The sequence below is a fragment of the Vipera berus genome (assembly GCF_964194415.1).
Source record: "Vipera berus genome assembly, chromosome: 3".
NCBI classification, from domain to species: domain Eukaryota; kingdom Metazoa; phylum Chordata; class Lepidosauria; order Squamata; family Viperidae; genus Vipera; species Vipera berus.
The window spans coordinates 113,135,307-113,154,346 of record NC_138204.1 but is presented as its reverse complement, the minus strand read 5'-3'; the positions used below and the strand labels follow the sequence as shown (position 1 = coordinate 113,154,346).

The 19,040-nt window shown below is 37.1% G+C and overlaps 1 protein-coding gene across 1 annotated transcript in view; it reads left to right on the top strand.

The window, feature by feature from the left end:
- Nucleotides 1–19,040, top strand: part of PAPPA2 (pappalysin 2) — a gene marked incomplete at both ends in the record, with an annotated part of 161,357 nt that overhangs the window by 77,912 nt on the left and 64,405 nt on the right. The window contains 7 exons of the mRNA XM_081325236.1: nt 128–617; nt 6,705–6,833; nt 7,262–7,353; nt 8,308–8,501; nt 10,997–11,128; nt 15,932–16,067; nt 17,896–18,106. Coding sequence (XP_081181362.1) covers nt 128–617; nt 6,705–6,833; nt 7,262–7,353; nt 8,308–8,501; nt 10,997–11,128; nt 15,932–16,067; nt 17,896–18,106 — 1,384 coding nt within the window. The remainder of the gene's footprint in view (nt 1–127; nt 618–6,704; nt 6,834–7,261; nt 7,354–8,307; nt 8,502–10,996; nt 11,129–15,931; nt 16,068–17,895; nt 18,107–19,040) is intronic.

Here is a 19,040-nt window from a genome sequence, read left to right as displayed (position 1 = left end):
TTAAGAGATGGTAAACCTTATTTCCAAATCTCCATATCTCCTTTCTCATGTCCCTATGACCCTGCTTTTGAAATTCCACTTCGCTTTGCTTATTCAGAAAACTCTTCCATTATTTTTGTCTTTCTAGGTCCTCCAGATGTAACTCAGCCTTGTGAAACCAGTTTGCAGGCCTGGAGCCCTGAATTTAATCTGTTTAATGTGAGCATGACCACTCCTTGCCTTAAGCCTTTTGGTTGCATTTTGGAACTCTACTTCCTATATCCTGTATATTCTGACTCTTTGCTGATATGGACTACAAATTTCTCCATAAATTCCAAAGCACTGTCAGATATTGAGATTCTGACAGAGCAGGGGGATTCTGTACACCTTGGACCTATGGATACATTCTGTGACATTCCCCTCACGGTGAAACTGAATCTCACCAAGAAGGTGACTGGCTTAAAGATTTATACCTTTGATGAGATGATGGAGATAGATGCTGCACAACTGATCTCCACACCACACAGTCTCCTTTGTTCAAACTGCAGACGTGTAAAGTACAGGATTCTGCGGGACCCCCCATTCCAAGATGGATCCCCAGCAATGGTGATGCAGCCAGGAAGAACATTTATTGACAAGTGAGTGAAAAAAAAAATTAGTGTTCAGGAATCTATAGGCTTCTGAAAAGGCATTTCTATTTTCTTTCTTTCTTTTCATTTTTTTTTAAAATAAGTCTCCAACTCTTTCCCCTTCAGAAAAAAAAAGGTAAGTCAGATTGTATCATGTAGAAAATATATCATAATTCCAGTGTTCTGTCCAATGAAAACAGAAGCAATGAGATGATTGATTCGTACTTGAAATTTGAACTTTAAGATCCATTTAAATTAATGTCAGAGTGTTGCAAATATTTTCATATAGGTTTTTGAATTGGAGAAGTTGTGCTACCCTGCTTGATAACAGAACAGAATAACTGAGTTGGAAGGGACCTTGGGGTCTTCTAATTTAATCCTATGCTCAAGCAGGAGATTCTGCCATTTCAGACAAATGGCTGTCCAATCTCTTCTTAAAACCTCCAGTGATGGAGCACGCACAACTTCTGAAGGCAAGCCATTCCACTGATTACTTGCTCTGACTTCAAGAAATTTCTCCTTAGATCTAGGTTGGATCTCTCCTTGATTAGTTTCCATCCATTGCATCCATTAATTTTCATCTTTTCTTGCCTTCAGGTGCTTTGGAGAATAGATTGACCCTCTCTTCTTTGTTATTCACCCCTATCTGTTAGCCTGCTTTTTTATTTTTATTTATTTTAATCCCATTTATATCCCGCCCTTCTCCGAAGACTCAGGGCGGCTTACAATTTAAGCACAAATCAATGTGCTTAGCAATAGCCTTCATTCTATGTATATGCCTGCTTATTAGGGCTTTCGGGGGGCCCCCAAGCGGCATTATTACAAAGTCAGCTTATTGCCCCCAACAATCTGGGTCCTCATTTTACCTACCTCGGAAGGATGGAAGGCTGAGTCAACCTTGAGCCTGGTGGGATGCGAACCTGCACTAATTGCAGGCAGCTGGTGTTACTTAAGGAGGCATTAGCCCACTGCTCCACCACTGTTGGGTTGGCTGCTCCTGTCTCTAATTTCTTCAGTCCTTCATTGTTAGCAGAAATGATGTAAAAGCTGTAACAATGTTATCTTTACATTTCTTAAGTTTTACATTTTAACTGGATGATTACAAACTGTTGCAAAGGAAGAATGTTGTTCATGGATAAGTGATTCCCTTTAGCTACTTGGAGACAAAGCTTGCAGGAATTTCATGCTGGGTAAAAGTTACAGAATTTAATGTAAGACAAATAAATATGTACTTTGGAAGATTTCCATGAAAACACAGTAATTGCAGATTTTAAGTGGCCACATTTTATTGATGTAATGCTAATTGCTTTGGCTGCCTCTGTGATTCTAGATCTCAGGTAAGAATTTTCTGCCTCAATTGTTGGGGTGGCATATGAGGAACCACTTGTATATTAGTGGACAAGCTGGATATACTGGACAGATCTGGTCATGCTTTGTTTTGACAACTTAATAGACAAAACCCAAGGCCTTTCTGAATGTGGCTTCTCTGACATGAATTCCTTGGTTTTTGTAAGGATTCACAGAATACACCCTTTGTTTTGGTTTGTGTGGTAGGTTTGATCAGCATATTGACAATGAATGTTAAGGTGCTTTGCACATTATTGGTTATTGCTGATAACCATTCTGGAATTTATTGGATGAAGAACTCTATACCAATGTCTTAAATAAATTGTTTAAATAATCCCTCATTATGTTTCAGAATCACTGAGCTATTGGAAAAGTATTGTAGAATTTTTAAAATCATAACAATAAAAGTATATTCTTTTTTTAATAATGGCACAAACTTGGTCTGTGTCCAGCTGTGTAATAGCTGTACTTTTATTCAATTCTTCATTTGGCTGCTTGGCTGCAGTTATCCCAGAAAACAAAGTTGAATTGCATATTTCATTATTTTCTTGACTACTGACTACTTGTCATCCATTGAAAATGAGTGCAGAGCAGTAGTTAGCTTGCGCATTTGCCAGTAGCATCACAAATTCTACCACTATTGGGGACTTATAGAGATGAACTATCCCAACTCCCACTTGCTCTTGCACTGCATTCACTTATAAAAATAAGACCTGATAAATAATTTTTGGAACAGATGTTATCAGTGCTTCTAATAAAGGATGAACAGCATCAGTTTAGATTTAGCTTGACCCCTTTTTCCCCCTCCCTTGAATCTTAAAACTTTGAAAACGAAAGGATGATTCTTAACCTGGAATCTTATAATTCAATTAATCTTGTGGTACTTTAGGTGACAAATGGGAAAAGAAAATAGCATTTCCATCCTAAATAATCTTTAGATTCTGAAGATTCTTAGTAGCTGTTGGAAACCATGTTGTAGGACAGATTGGGAGTGCTGCCACAGAATAGGACAACTTGCTGTGACCAACTCACCTCGGGACAACTTGCCGTGGCCAACTTTGCATAGGACAACTCATTGCAGGGCAATTCAGTGTGGGATAATTCAAGAGAGGGGCAAGTAGAATTGGAGTCACTTCAGCCTCTAGGACTTGAGAAGGTTCAACCTTAAGCAAGACAAGGCCTGCTCCAATTCAGTTGTCCCTCTCTTGAGTTCTCTGGGATTGAATTGTCCCATGGTGAGTTGGCTGGGGTGAGTTGGCCAGGTGAGTCGGCCATGGTGAGTTGTCCTAGACCTTGTTGCTTTGCCACATGGAGCAATGATAACAAGAACTGGGATACAAATAAACAGCAGCAGATAAGGTGGTAGGTTGACCATGGGGTAGGAATAATGGTAGAACAAGAGACAGCAACCTGCTGCTTTACTACCATAGTCAATTCTCTTGCTATCGCAGTATTGATAATGTGAACAAAAATTCTGCATTAAAATACTTATTAAAATAAATGTGGTATAGTTTAATCTCAAAACCGATCAGAACGTTTTGAAAGTGCAAAAGATAATTGTTTCAATTGTTCATTTATTTGAAATGTATGGATCAAATTAGTTTATGTTAAAATTCATAAAAAGAAAAATCATTCAGGGATCCTCCCATATAAATGTTTTTTTTAAAAAAATGATCCCGGTTGCCAGGTCATAGAACAGATCAAAATCAAGTAATTTGGAAGGTGCCTCTGCTAGAATAGAGCCAACAAAACCAAATTTGTGACCTACATGTTCTTGTAGCTAATGTGGTTTCTGGAATTATTCTTTCCAAAGATTGAGATGAGGCAAGTTCATGATTTCTGATACCAGGAAACAGTTCATGCCTTATCTTTTTGGCTAAGTCCGGTTTAGATTTCTTTTTCTTTTTAGATTTTTTTTAATTAAATGTACATTTAAAAATAAAAGTGGACATGATTCAACTTCCCTGGCTACAACCCTGCTATTAGTATTACCTTATGTGACAGAAAGAAAAACAGAAACTTAAAATACATTTTATGACGGGACAGAGTATAACAAAATGTACATACAACATCTGTAAATTTTCTGGTAAACCATCTTTCAGTCGTCAACGATATATTTACATATCTTTCAGTTGTGTCCTGATATAGGTGCTAATAAGAAGTCTTTACATTATCAACTAATCAATCGATAGTCAGCTCAGCGATCCTCCTTATCTCTAACCAATCGTACAAATTTTTCCAAATTTCATAATACTCTGTTTCAGTTTTATTTTTAATCTCTAGAGTTAACCTGTCCATTTTGGCGCAGGATAAAATTTTGTTTATTATTTCTTCTTCAGTGGGGGTTTCCTTTCTTTTCCATTTTTGGGCATAGGCCAATCTTGCTGCGGTTAAAATATGCAGTAGTAAGTAAAAAGATTCTTTGCTGAGTTTATCATTAATAATCCCTAATAAGAAGATTTCTGGTTTTAAATCAGTTTTTTGTAATAATATTTCTTCCAACCAATTTTTTATCTGGTGCCAAAAATTTTGCGCTTTTGAACATTCCCACCACATCTGATAGTAAGTCCCTGGAAGCTTTCTGCATTTCCAGCATGTCGGTGAGATTTTTTAATGTATTTTTGCTAGCCTTGTAGGGGCCGATTTAGATTTCATGTAGCTGGTCAATTTTTTTTGTCTCTAAGAAGGGCAAGGATATTGTCCCTAAAAACTTTTTATCTTTGCAATTCAGACCTCCTAGAATCAATTCATCAAATTGAAATGGATAAAATTTATTGAATCTAAGTGAACATTCCATGTTGCAATAAAGTCTTCTTTCCTGGAGAAACTGGTCTTCTCCTGTAGCCATATTCCCACCAATGAAAAAAAAAGGCTACAGCTCTCCTTTTTATACATGAGAAAGAACAAATTAAGTCCTTGAAAGCATTCGGCATTGCTTTGGGTTTCATACACGGTAAAAGGAAACAAAAAGGAAGTAATGAGTGAAAGAATGATACTTTAATAATAGCTACCCATGATCATATACCCTTGAATAAGATTAAGTTTTACTACTGGAACATTATTTTTTTTACATTGTTCAATAAAATATCTGTTTGGAAATTATTTTAATTTTTCTTGTTCAGCTTTACAAAATATCATAGAGATATGTTATATTTTTTAACATAATTTATTTTTCAAGAAACTCAATTTGAAGTCTCTGGTCTTCAAATGCAGTAATTTTGATATTTTAAAGATACATTAAAAGCATTGCTCCTCCACTATAACCAAATGAATCTTGCCTCATGAAGTGTGCACATATACTTTGTCAATTAATTTTGTGTTACTTATAGCCAACAAAATGGTGTATTTTGTTATGTATAATATGATTAGTTCCATATCACATTATCTGCTGACTTGTGCTCCACAAGGATCCCTGGTTAATTTACAGAAAGCTCCTTCTACCTGACACAGCCACATATCTCTCTGGAAATTGCCATTGCAAATTGAAGAGAGATTATTCCTTGCCAGAGATAAATTCCAAAGCAATAGCTTTCCCTTTAATTATTTCTTGTTCAAACCACAAAACAATTAATCTTGCCTGGGTACAGGGATCTGTAATTGTTTCAATGGAATATTTTAAAGTATCATATGAAATCCCAGCAGTGTTTTCTATTCCACTTTATAAAGTATCACATCTATTGTAAGTTATGTCAGCAGGTTTTTCACTTGTTCATTATTACTTAATATGGTAGACATTATTCTCTGGTTAACAATCAGTTACCTATGACATTCACTGCAGTTGCTAATCCCTTTGAAAGCCTAAACTGCACAAGTGGGATTGTATGAAGAATCATCACATATCACTGACCTCTATAAACTCTGGTTGGTTTTCTTGATGTGCTACCTAGAAACAGCATGTGTTTATATGCCATGACAAGACAGTAGCCAAGAGATGTCTCTAAAAGCAAAAAGAGAACCAAACTTCAATTAGAAGCATTCAAACTGCTTCAACGAGGAACATACCTCTTTCTTGTAGTGCAAAAGATATACTATCCTAGATGAAGAAGTGATTGGGCAAAGCAATGTGGTTGGACCAGGTTTTATTGCAAATGTGGGGTCTCCAGTATGTCTTTCATCACTTAACATCTAAGATAGTATCCTAGCTAGCAAGTTTTGATTCCCAATTAGAAGGACTGATAGTGGAATGGCCCTAAAGGCAAGATTTCATTTGAACATTCCAGGTGAATGTTAGGATTTGAAAGGATGCAACTAGGACTTGTTACAAACTGTAATTACTTACACTGGAATCGTCTAATTTGGTGCATATATTGAATCTTTTAATTTGGATAGGGTACTTTGTTACAGGAATTCTGGGCTCACGTTGTAAAAACAAGTCTTCTGCCCTTTTTCAGTAGGGAACATGCCATGCTCTGTCTCCCTAACTAGAAATTCTTAAAAGACTTTTCCAGGAAGACAAATATCTTCTAAAATTCAAAATTATTTTCTTCTTTAAATACCAATTTATTAAGTTTCTCTGTGTTACTTGCCTGAAAAGTTCCATTTTGAGTAGCCACAGGTTTTCTGGCTGATGGGTTTTATAGATATGTGGAGTATCCTTGGAATGTGGAAATATGTCACAAGAGGAAGTGGAGTGTTCTGAGTCTATGGACCATAGCTGATTTTTCCTAGTCTGCATTTTTGTGCGATCTAGAGATGTCCTCTATGGCTTGTTCTGTCATAAGGTATAATTCTTCTTACTTACTTCTCCAGGGAAGTCACAATAGGCCAACGCTACCAGTACCAAGTGCAGGCTGTAGCAGGAGCTGCTATAAGTGAAGCTTCCCCACCTCTATTCCACATCCATGGCTCTTCCTATTGTGGGGATGGGCAAGTAAGCAGGTAAGTTCCAATTTTTGAAGACGACTGCTACAGCACCATAACTTGAACTGTTTGTTCTCCAGGCGTACTCCTCAGTCCTCCCCACAATGCTGCTGGAAGACCCTTAGAATATTCTTCTTTAAAGAATGTCTGACCCAAATTAGATGGGCGTTTAAATTACTACAAAATGCTAACTCAGCCCTTTGTTTTTAATCAAAGAAGAATTATTTCTTCAACTTTGCAACCAAAAGCAGGATAGTTCCATATTAGCTCTGCCTCTGTGGAAGTAAGAATAAATTGATTTTTAAAAATGGGAGTTTATACTGCAGTTCAGCCAGCTGTGTCCTTCATCGTAGAAGCTGTGGTAAGGAGGTGAAAAAGATAATGCATATGATGTCCAAATGCTCTAAGTATTGCATGTGTTAAGAATGTTAATATTATTTTCCTAGGAGTCTTGTAGAGGAATGCGATGATGGAAACCTATTAGAGGGGGATGGTTGCTCGAGAAACTGTAAAACAGAAAGAGGATACCACTGTATTGGTGAGTCTAGAAACGTTAGCCCACTGCTATTCCTTTCATTATAATTTTGCTGTAGCCTTGTCTTACTTACATAGGCATTTTTGAATTTTGTATCTGAGATTTGTTAAGAGTTCAGAAATTTAAATCCGAATTTAAATTTCACATCAATTGAGCCATTCCCTTTTTAATGAAAAGAGCACTCGGCCTCAGCCCATGACAGCTATGCTCCCAGCACCCCTTCTCTTTATACAAAAGTCTACCTCTCTACAATTTTCTATGGGTATTGCTCAAGATACTAGAGATATTTGATTTCTCTTACCAATAAGAGTACAGGGAGTCCTTGACTTATGACCACAATTGAACCCAAAATTTCTGTTAAGTGAGACATTTGTTAAGTGAGTTTTGCCCCATTTTACAACCTTTTTTTGCCATAGTTGTCATGAATCACTGCAGTCGATGTGTTAGTAACACGGTTGTTAAGTGAATCTGACTTCCTCATCAATTTTGCTTGTCAGAAGGTCCCAAAAGGTGATCACATGACTCCAGGACACAGTAACGGTCATAAATATGAACCAGTTCCCAAGCATTTGAATTTTGATCACATGATCATGGGGATGCTGCAAAGGTCGTAACTGTGAAAAATGGCATAAGTCATATTTTTCAGTGCTGTTGTAACTTTGAATGGTCACTAAATGATATAGGTAGTTGAGGACTACCTATATGGCTTTTCTTAAATTTCTTTCCAGTTTGGAGAAAAACAAAACAAAATCAGAACAATGTTAATAATTGGCATTTAAAAGGATGTAGCTCAAATTTTCCTGGATCAATATTTATGGGATTTGGAATTCTTTATCTGTTCACAGTGATCTCTTGCAAATGTACCTTTCAAGCATGAGGAGAGGAAGAAAGATTATACCTAAATGATAGATATAAAATTTGAGATTTATCATTCTGGCATATTTTTGACTTTTGCAGGTGAACCAAGCCTGTGCTATGTCCATGAAGGTGATGGCATTTGTGAGCCGTTTGAGGAAAGGAACAGCATTGTGGATTGTGGTCTCTTTACCCCAAAAGATTATGTGGATCAATGGGCATCAGATGCCTATGCATCACACCAAGATGAGAAAACATGTCCAGTGTCCATGGTGATTGGGGAACCTCTTGTGAAGGTGTCTGTTTCCTTCTTTTCTTTCACAAAAATGGCTGTTCCAAACATTCCACGTCTGCCAGCTATTGATTCTGCTTTAAAATGACATAGAATCATAGAATCATAGGACAGAATGGGATGGGATGGGGTGGAACAGAACGGAATGGAATGGAACAGAACAGAGTAGAATAGAATAGAAAATATATTCTTCAATAAAATGGAGGAGCAATTTCATTCCCAGAGGATATGAGGCAGTCTGGATTCTGCCACTCCTGTAGTTTTCCCTCACTGTGAACAATTCCTTTGTGCTCAAATTTTAGGTCAGTAGTAGACCATGTACTTTATTTACACTTAGATGTTTCATTTTTCATCTTTCACATACCACTTAAAAATTTAAAGAGCTGAATTTTGTTTTTGCTTTTGCTTTTTTTCTGGAGGGTTAGGCCTCATTATTTCCAATGGTCTGGCTATGTTATGTCAGGTTACAAATGAGAACTTATGTGCTTAAATGCTGTATTGTTCTGTCCAGGCCCTGTGTGTCAGGTCACAAGTTTTTCTAGATTCGGAAGCAATAACATCACCCACTTTAGTGCTTTAGGCTTTATTCCAGGGCAATATAAAAAAGCAACATAATGACATAACATGAAACAATCAGAGAATATTCAAGACTTCAAGAAAAATCAGAAAAAGTAAGAAAGAGCTATGTGTCTTATGACATTCAGGAAAATCCAGAGAGATAATGCAGGCTGAACTTCTTGACAACTAGCAACCTCCCAGTTAGATCTGCATCAAAGGCCATCTATGTGGATTTCTGACTAATTATGTACTGTAGGCTCTGAATCACCATTACTCACATCTGTTTTTGATGGTCTCATCTCATTGACGTTTGCCAAGGACAAGCCTATCTTACTTTAAACTTGGCATCTATTCCTGCCAAGCATGAGACCATCAGGGTTAAAGAATATTTGTCTATATCAGGTTTCTATAATTTCAAAGTTAAGGAGTATCTGTTTTGCAAGAGTTTTGGTTTGACAATTAAAAAGATCATCCTACTCTACACCAGTGTCTCCCCCCAAAATATATAAACTTAAGAATAACCCTTTAGAGACTACAATAAATGCTTAATTTCTTTTTTATATACTTAACCATGGCATGAGAGTATAAACTTCTATATACCAGCATCTAAGCGAAGGAGATGTGGACCACTATCCAATTCTTTTTCTCCAATCTTCCAGTAAAACCACCAGCATTTTAAATATTTTCTCATAAAATCTCTCCTGCCACAAGCATGGCTAGCTTGATTTTGTATTGAACAGCAGTCATTAAGATGAATACCATCTACAACTCGGAGTGGTACTGCGTGGTTATAGAGATGCTACAGCAAGGACTAAATCCCCACAGAGGGAGAGCTGCCCATGTGTAGAAACTACTATGTAAATGATTAGAACTCTCAATAGTTTTTTTTTTAATTTTCAACTTTTTGCCCTTATTAATTAAATAGAAAAAAAAACCCAGTACAGGTAGTCCTTGACTTACAACCACAATTAAACCCAAAATTTCTGTTGCTAAGTGAGACGTTTGTTAAGTGAGTTTTGCCCCATTTTACAACCTTTCTTGCCACAGTTGTTAAGTGTATCACTGCAGTTGGTAAATTAGTAACACGGTAGTGAAATGAATCTGGCTTCCCCACTGACTTTGCTTGTCAGAACGTCGCAAAAGGGGATCGTGTGACCTTGGGACACAACAACAGTGATAAATAGGAACCAGTTGCCAAGCATTTCAATTTTGATCACATGATCATGGGGATGCTGGAAAAGTTGTAACTTTGAAAAATGGTCATAAGTCATATTTTTCAGTGCTGTTGTAACTTCGAAAGGTCACTAAACGAACTGTTCTAAATTGAGGACTACATGTATTAAAAAAACATAAAAAATAGCAATGTGTGCATATAAGCTTGTCTCTTGTGCATTTATAAAGTTTTGCTCAATGCTTTTAAAAAAAGATGTTACGATGGCAATAGGGACTGGATTTTCTGTCACTAAAAAAATGTAGTCATAAAGTGTGACATTACCTGACTGCATCACTTGGTGTGGCAATCCCAGCAGTTTCGATTGCTGTCATAACCCTGAGACCACATGAGTCATTAAATGGGAAGTGATGGAAGTTCCGGGCAAGTAGGCCAGCAGATACTGTGGGGGCAAGGATGCCATGGTTGGGTGTTTGTGTGTGTGTGTGTAAACAGAAGTTTTTTAAAAATAGAACTTCTGAAAGAAACAACAAAAAATGCTATTTAGTTATTTCTAGTTCTGAATTCCAGTACTTTTATTAGGTCATTTCAGGGTCACAATATTGCACATGTTTCCAAACCAAGCTGACTTAAGTATTTTTCCTAATATGAATTTTAGATTTTTGTTATGGTTCCCTTGCTTTTCATATTGTTTCTGATGTGATAAAAGTGTGTCTCTCCAACTCCGAGAAGCACTGAAAATCTTTCTTTCTCTCTCTCTCTCTTTTTAGGTGTGCAGGCCCCATCATCAAGAGACTCTGGCAAGTGAATCACAACTGGCTTGGTTTCCTTGTATGAAAAATGATGTTCTTCAGGATACAGACATGGAGAAAACACATTTGAATGACAGAATTTGGCTGAAGGTGAGTGGATTTGGCAGTCACATAATGAACACGTATTGAGAAAAAAATGGCAGTTAATATGTGCATGCCAATCTCCAGGTTGATCATACTGAGTTTTGGCAGTTAACTATGGTTTAACTGCTAAGCATTATAAACTGTTAAATGCTAATCTTCTGCTTCACTACAACTTATAATCCCTGATGTTTTGCTGGGCTCTTATTGTCTTTTTCTCCAGAACTATTTGTGGGACGAAAAGCCCAACTCACTGTGAATGAGAGATGAAAGAGTCCTTTTATTTATACATAGCGCTGCTACATGATGCTTTTTCTTACAATTTTAATCACCTCATACTCCCCCCACCCCAGCTAAATATTTGCAAAGGGCAACCAAAATAATTTTTTAAAATGTAGATTTCATTTTAGACATTTAGTGTGGTAAATAAACACTTCTGTGTGGATGCTGACATCCAGGACTCTCTAGTTGAAGAGTTCCTTGAACTGTTGTTGGATCAAAATGAGGAAAAGGACATATTCTGAGTTTTGCATTGTTTTAAGCACATTCTTTGATTTGACATGATCAACCACAGTCAAGCAAATTTCTATAGTCAATGAAGCAGAGGATCTCCTTTTGATGTTGTTTTGACTTTCTGAATTATCCAGCATGCATCAGCAATACTATCTCATGTTTGTTGGCCTTTTCTGGCATCTCCATTTCCATATACAGCTCGAAAGCACATTGGATGATCCTAAACATAATTTTGCCTGCACACAAAATTAATGATATTGTACAATAGTTTCCATGTTCTGCTAAGTTTACCTTTTTTGATATTGATAAGATGACCTCTTCCAATTTGTTGGTCATTGTAGTATTCTCCAGATATGCTTGGAATAGTTTGCTTAGAGCTCTTACTATTTTTTCTGTTGCTTGCTGTATTTCTGTAGCTATTCTATCAATTCCTATAATCTTCTGACCCAGGAATAAATGAGGTGCTGATCTAACTTCATCTTCTAGTACTAATACTTGTGAATAAGGAATATTTTGTAAGATATCCTGACAGTTGACACCTCTGTTTTATCAAATTTTAGAATACAATATTCCATTCATTTTTTAAAACTTTCTTTGAATTAGCTGCTATCTCTGTTCTTTTAACATACCAGTTCAGGGTTAGAAATTCCTTCTGAGTTTGGAGAACTTTTGAAATAGTTTCTTGTTTCTTTTCTGTTTCTATCACCAATGTCTTTAAAAATGTCATGGTAAAACTGCTTTTTGTCCCTTATAACAGTTATCTGAAATTATTTGTTAAGTCCCTTTCTGAGATATTGGTTTTGACTTCTCTTGTCCTCTTGGCAATTTATATTACCTGTTCTGACATCCAGTTTACTTTCTTCTGTTTCTTGGTCTTGGCAATCTCTTTTCACACGTGTGCTTAATGGCTTCTTTGATTTCATAGTTCCACAGTTCCTTTGGTTCTCCATGAGGTTCAGAGCCATTCCTGATGCTTTTGAAAATGTTGGGCATATGCTGAAAATCATATTGTGAAAACTGTTTGGCTTGCTTCTTCCACTTTAGCCTATCTTGGAACTTGCACATAAACACATTGTGATCTGTTTCATGATCTGTCCATAGTCACTCAGCTGGTAAAGCTAAGCTGTTCTTCAACCCTGTGCCAATAATAAAATCAATTTGATTTAATTGTACTTCATCTAATGATATCCACTTAAGTAGGCACTGTTTTGTTTGTTTGAAGGCTGTGTTAGCAACAAATAAATCCTTTGGCAGAAACTGATAAGGCATTCTCCTGGTTTATTTCTGCCTCCTAGTTCATACAATTGAATCAAGTTTTCTTCCTTACTATTTCTAGCTTTAGCATTCCAGTCTGCAGCCCCAAGCAGTACGTGTTTCTTACATATTCTGCCATTCTGACATTGAACTTGTCTATGCAACTCATCAGCTGCTTCTTCTGCATCAGTTGTTGGAGTATAAATTTCTATAATTATCATATTAAAAAGATGTCTGCAATCCAGTTGATAACTTCGTTATACCTAAATTCTATCTTTCTGCCTATGAAAGCAGTAATGTTGCTTCAGAGTTATTCAAACCCTGTGTAGTAAGTCGTAGGATTTTCTGATAGAAAGTGTCCAATTCCAGACTATTTCAGTTTGCTGGTGCCTAAGATATCAATGTGTGGTTGCTTTATTTCACTGTTTACTGTGTTGAGCTTTCTCTGCATCGTTTTTTTTTCATTCCATTTTTCAACTGTTTATTCCTTATAGCACGGGTGTCAAACTCACCATGTCATGTGATGTATCATGACTTTTTTTCACATTGCTGGAGCTGGGGTGGGTGTGGCCTCTGCATGATGCAACTGGCCCATGGGCCGGCAGTTTGACACCCCTGCCTTATAGCTTCAGATTTTCTTTTTCTGCATGATAGCATCAGCAATTAGACATTTGAATTTGTTCTACCAGCAGCAAGATCTGACTGCTGGCCCAGTGATGGATTCTACTGCAAATCAGGGCTGTTTCCAGAGGAGGCAGAGGAGGAGAGGACCTGGAGCTTATGGGGCGAAGGAACTGGATGAGGCTGTCGGCAGGCCCAGAGGAAGAGAGAGAGGCTTTTGGAGGAGTTGGTGGCGGTGGCAGCAACGTGCTCCAGGGGCGAAAAGAAGCAAGGCCTCTTTAAGGAAAGGGTGGAAGAGTCAGGATCAGAAAAAGGAAAGAAGGCGAGGTTGTCAGAAAACAAGCTAACTTGAGGGCTAATTCACATGGAGCCCCATTTCCATCTGTCCTGTTTGCCATCGTTCACTCCCTAGAGACTAAAATGGACAATGTGAAATTTGAGCGGGCCCCGAACAAGGAGTATATATCGGAGGTGGTGACCCTTTGAGAGCTGTATGCAACGAAATTTCATTTTGATGTATGCCGATTGGTGTACATTCAAAGTGACAATAAAGTTATCATCATCATCATCTCAAAAGCTTTAATCTAGCCACACCATCAACACAATTAGATCCACAGCTCTTCCTCAGTAACATGTTGAATTCCATCAGTTTGATGAGTGCATCGTCTGGCACGTATATTATCAGCTTCTTTATATTGTTCATCTATGTGGATGGTTTGGTAAAACACAGGAATGGTACTGCGTTCTGCTGAAATGATACTTTGGTTGTTGCCTTTGAAGTGATCATCCACCTCCATCATCTCATATTGCTGCTGCCCAATATTGGGTTCCTACTAGCTTTAGCTACACAGCTAGGATAACTGTCATGCCTTGAGTGGACTTTGCTGGAAGTATTCTTTATTCAGTTCTCCCAGGAACAACCTCGTTCCCTTACAATGAGACAGAATAGTATAAAATTGGAAAATACGTTGAATGTAAAATTAATTTAAGAATAAATAAATAATACTTAATAAATACTGTAGATCTCAGGATATACACATTTTTAAATAATTTTTATTAAATACTTCTAATCTATTAAGGAAAATAGAGAAGAAATCTATTAAAGAAAATAGAAAAGGAAAGAGAAATAAAGAAAAAAAGTGCAATAAATAAAAAGAAAAACAGAAAAGAATTAACAAAAGAAAAGAAACTAAACAATTTCTGACATTCTTTTCAATAGATTTTAACGAACCCATCATCTCCTCTCCCTCTTAACTATTCCAGAAATCCCTTCAGCCCCTTATTTCTTATTTTTTTCTATCATTAAATCCATAAAATATCATTTCACTTCTTTTTTTAGCAAACAGTTCATAAAAGTTTTCCAGGATTTTAAAATTTCTTTATAGTTTCCTCTCTGACCAGTTTTGCCATTTCCACAAATGTAAGCTACGTACTTGTTAGATTGTATGTATGTATGTATGTATGTATGTATGTATGTATGTATTTATTTATTTATTTATTTATTTATTTATTTATTTATTTATTTGGATTTACACTGCAATAATATTTGGAGGATAATACTATTTCTCTTGTATGGATGAGGATATACACAATAAGAAGTCAGTGACTCTTTTAATTAGTGGCTAAGGTAAAATTACCATTTCATAATTTTCATTATTACAATGGAATTGCTCATTAAGTTGGTATTCTTGATTATATACTATTAGTTTTCGAACAAGTGAATGGCTTATTTTATAAATTGCATACTTCTGGTTTCTGTGATACATCTCCAGAAATGACCAAGAGATGGTCCTGAAGAACAGTGATGGTGAATCACATGTTTAAAATAAAATTATTCCAGCACAAAACTGAAAGTATCAGTTGTGGGAATTCATTCTCTTATCCAGCTGAATCAGAATAAGAAAGAAAACTGTTTAGCAAACAAGGTTGTGGGAATCAGAAGGCTTCACAGTTTGAATGTCTGGAAATCCTTAGAGTGATCCTTGATAATCTAGAACTATCCATATGGATACTGAATACTGAAGGACCAACCTAAATTTCAAATGCTATTAATTGAAAATCTTCTGCAATAGCTCTATAGAAAACCATTTCCTACCTCACTTATTAGACTTCCGTTTTGCTTGGTTAAGGAAGAATATTGTTAACTTTAGATTAACTATGATGCGTGTTCTTATATATGGTCCTTTTTTGGCTGGGCTTTCCTGAAAATGAAATAGGGAGTTAACCACGGTTAATAGCTCTGAAGTTCAAACAACAATTTTGAAGAGCGATTTGAATAGCCAAACTAAATGTACTTAATTTCAGATTTAAATAGGAAAATTCTAGGATAGTACGGATGAGTGATAGGGTGAGGCAGAAATTCTGTTTTTGCTGTTGTTTTTGCTCATGCCATAACATACTCAGGCTTGTACTGGTGTTCTTCAGGTGTGTTTCAGCCAACCAAGAATGGCTACTTCACTCTTTGTTTTCCTGGCATCTGTGGGCACTTCCAGTGGTGATCATCTCAAACCATCTATGACGATACACTTGGGTGACATCAATGGTCACGACCATTTCCTTGGTGAGTCTGTAAGTGATATACTAAAAAAAAATACCTAGGCATTTCTGTGAAGTTAACACAATGTTTTCCCTTCTTTCTTTGCTTTTGTGAGGATGCATTAATAAGATTGGAAGGATATTTTTCTTCTTTGTTCCCAGACAGCTGCAGGTGATTTGGTAGAGTAAACACTACTTACAAAATGTAGATTGATCTTGGTTTTGCCCCATTTAAGTATATTGTGCAGCATACTTATATGTGAGATGCAAAAGGTTCGACCTGGTAGTTCAATATAGAATACCAAGGGAAACAAAACATTGCTTTAATTCAGTGTTCTGTATTATACAAGTAGCAGCTTCATTTGATATTAATGGGCTGCCTCATGTCAAATCACAAATATTAGTTTTGAATACCCCCTCAACCCCCCCCCCCCCAATCTTTACAAACCTTTTAGGTCAGACAAAACTCTAATTTAGAATTTGTTCTAAAACAAGTTGTTCCAAATCATTTCATGTTGAGGAACATTCATGGATTTGAATACAGTAACTGCAATCTAAAATATCACTGCTCAGCAGAATGTGCCTGCCTACTTTAATTCTAAGTTAGAGTTTAAGGCAAAAGGATCTTACAAAGAAGCACTTAACTCCTGCTACCTTGTGAATATGTTACATCCTTTCAAAGCACTGATTTTTAACTTTCCTACTTTTCAGAATTGTGTTAATATCTTTGTTTAAGGATCCTGTGACTGGCTACTGTCCAGCATCCCATTTCTTGCAGAACACTATAGAGTCTGGTGTGCCTTTATGGGGCTGGCCACATATCATTTTAAATACATCAAAACCCATATATTTATTGCAGTGATAGATTGGTAGTAGTGTGAATGCTGTTTTTGAGAAGTGCTCTAAAAGATAGTTTAAAAACGATTTAGCTCTCAGTATGAATTCAGGTAAGGGACGCGGTGGTGCAGTGGGTTAGGATGCTGAGCTTGTAGATCAGAAGGTCGGCAGTTTGGCGGGTCGAATCCCAAGTGCCGCGTAACAGTGAGCGCCTGTTACTTGTCCCAGCTTCTGCCAACCTAGCAGTTCGAAAGCACGTAAAAATGCAAGTAGAAAAATAGGGACCACTACGGTGGGAAGGTAACAGCGTTCCGTGCGCCTTTGGCGTCTAGTCATGCCGGCCACATGACCACGGAGACGTCCTCGGACAAGCGCTGGCTCTTCGGCTTTGAGACGGAGATGAGCACTGGCCCCTAGAGTCGGAAACGACTAGCACACATGTGCGGGGGAACCTTTACCTTTACCTTTTATGAATTCAGGTTAAAGATGGCAGTGACGTTTTCTCTTGACAGGATTGGAAACAGAAACTGAACTATTTTTGAAGTACCCAATAACTCTTCTTGATTGTGGTGCAAGTCAAAAGTGGGTATTGCTTTCATCTCACAAAGCCATCTCTGCCACTTTTAAAGTAGCTTTCCCAGATCTGGCCCTCTTCAAATGTATTGATTCTCAGATAGCAGTTGAAACCTCAACGTATCAAACTGGGCAACATTAACATATCATTTATCTTCCCTTTCCCTCTATTAAGAGGTGGGATGGGAACAGACTTCCCTATGCTGCCCTCCTGCACTCTGATTCTAAGGTACCATTGCTCTGCATTGAGGAGAAGAGAAGAAATTGCTGCAATGGCAAAATTGTGAAGACTATAGTTCTCTAAGCTTTATAGTTTTCCCCCCACCCTGTGATAAAACCCTCTGTCACCCCACGAAAAAACTTCAGGAACTCTTACCTATTTTAATTTAGAAAGATTTCACCATGATTTTTTAAAAAATGTATTTTCCTTTAATTTCTCTCAGCTACATCAGAGCTGTCATGTCAGCGGAATCCCCTGGTCATCAACATTACTGGAAAAATTGCCTCCCACCAAATCACCTATGCCTTGTTCAACTTCTCCTCTCTCTCTGTGAGCATCTCTGCAGTGGCTTTGCGAACCCATTCACCATTTGACTCTTCCAGCCCAAGTAATTGTCTCCCAGAGCATGAAGGTCATGGCTGCCAGAGACACAGGTAATTAGATGTTTGGGATAACACATGGGCCTTTTAATATTGCTGCGGCTGAAATAAAATTTAGCATATTTTTTTAATCTAAGCATTGTGAAAATAGAGATGTAATGTTGTTCACTTTGATTCTTCCCTATAATGTGAAGAATTATTAGGACATAAAAAGAATCCTGCTAGATCAGGCTAAAAGTCCTTGGAATCCAGCGTTCTGTGTCACATGTTGGCCAACTGGATGCATTTGGAAAGCTGATAAACCCAGCTTAAGAAACAGTAGGGTTAGGGTGTTATTTCTCTACAAGAGGTATTTAATGCATTCTGTTTAGAATGATAAATTGCTGAAAATATTTGTAGCCATTAATTCCCTATTCCTCTTTGAACCCTTTCAAGCCACCCACATTAGCTGCCATTTAACTGTACATAGTCTCATAAAATATTAACTTCTGATGGTTCTGAATCACTATGTATTTAGTTTTTGGAGTCTTTCCTCATAGGGGAGTTGCTCCACACACCCCCATAAACATTATAAATTTTTGTGTCTTTTCTAGTTGTATAATATTCTTGAAGAGCAGTGAGCAGTATTTCAGACAAATGGGCTTTCATCATAGATTTACAAATGAGTATTATTATATTGGTGGTTCCCTTCCTAATGAGTGTACGGGTTGCCCTTGTTATAGTAGCTTCTGTCTACCATGGCTCCAAGGTTCCCTTTCACATCAGTCAGGTGAAATCTGGATTATTTGTGCCCAAATACACTGGTATGTATTATATGTACAGTATCTATGTATGCAAATAGTTTGATAAATTTTGCCATTTGTGTTGGTAGATTGACTTTGAAGTTCAATTCAAGTTGAATTTTTCTCCATATATACACTGTGTCATTCTTCCTTTGGGATGTATATGGTCTCCTTTTCAAATGCTGAATAGATTTGCATCTGCAGAT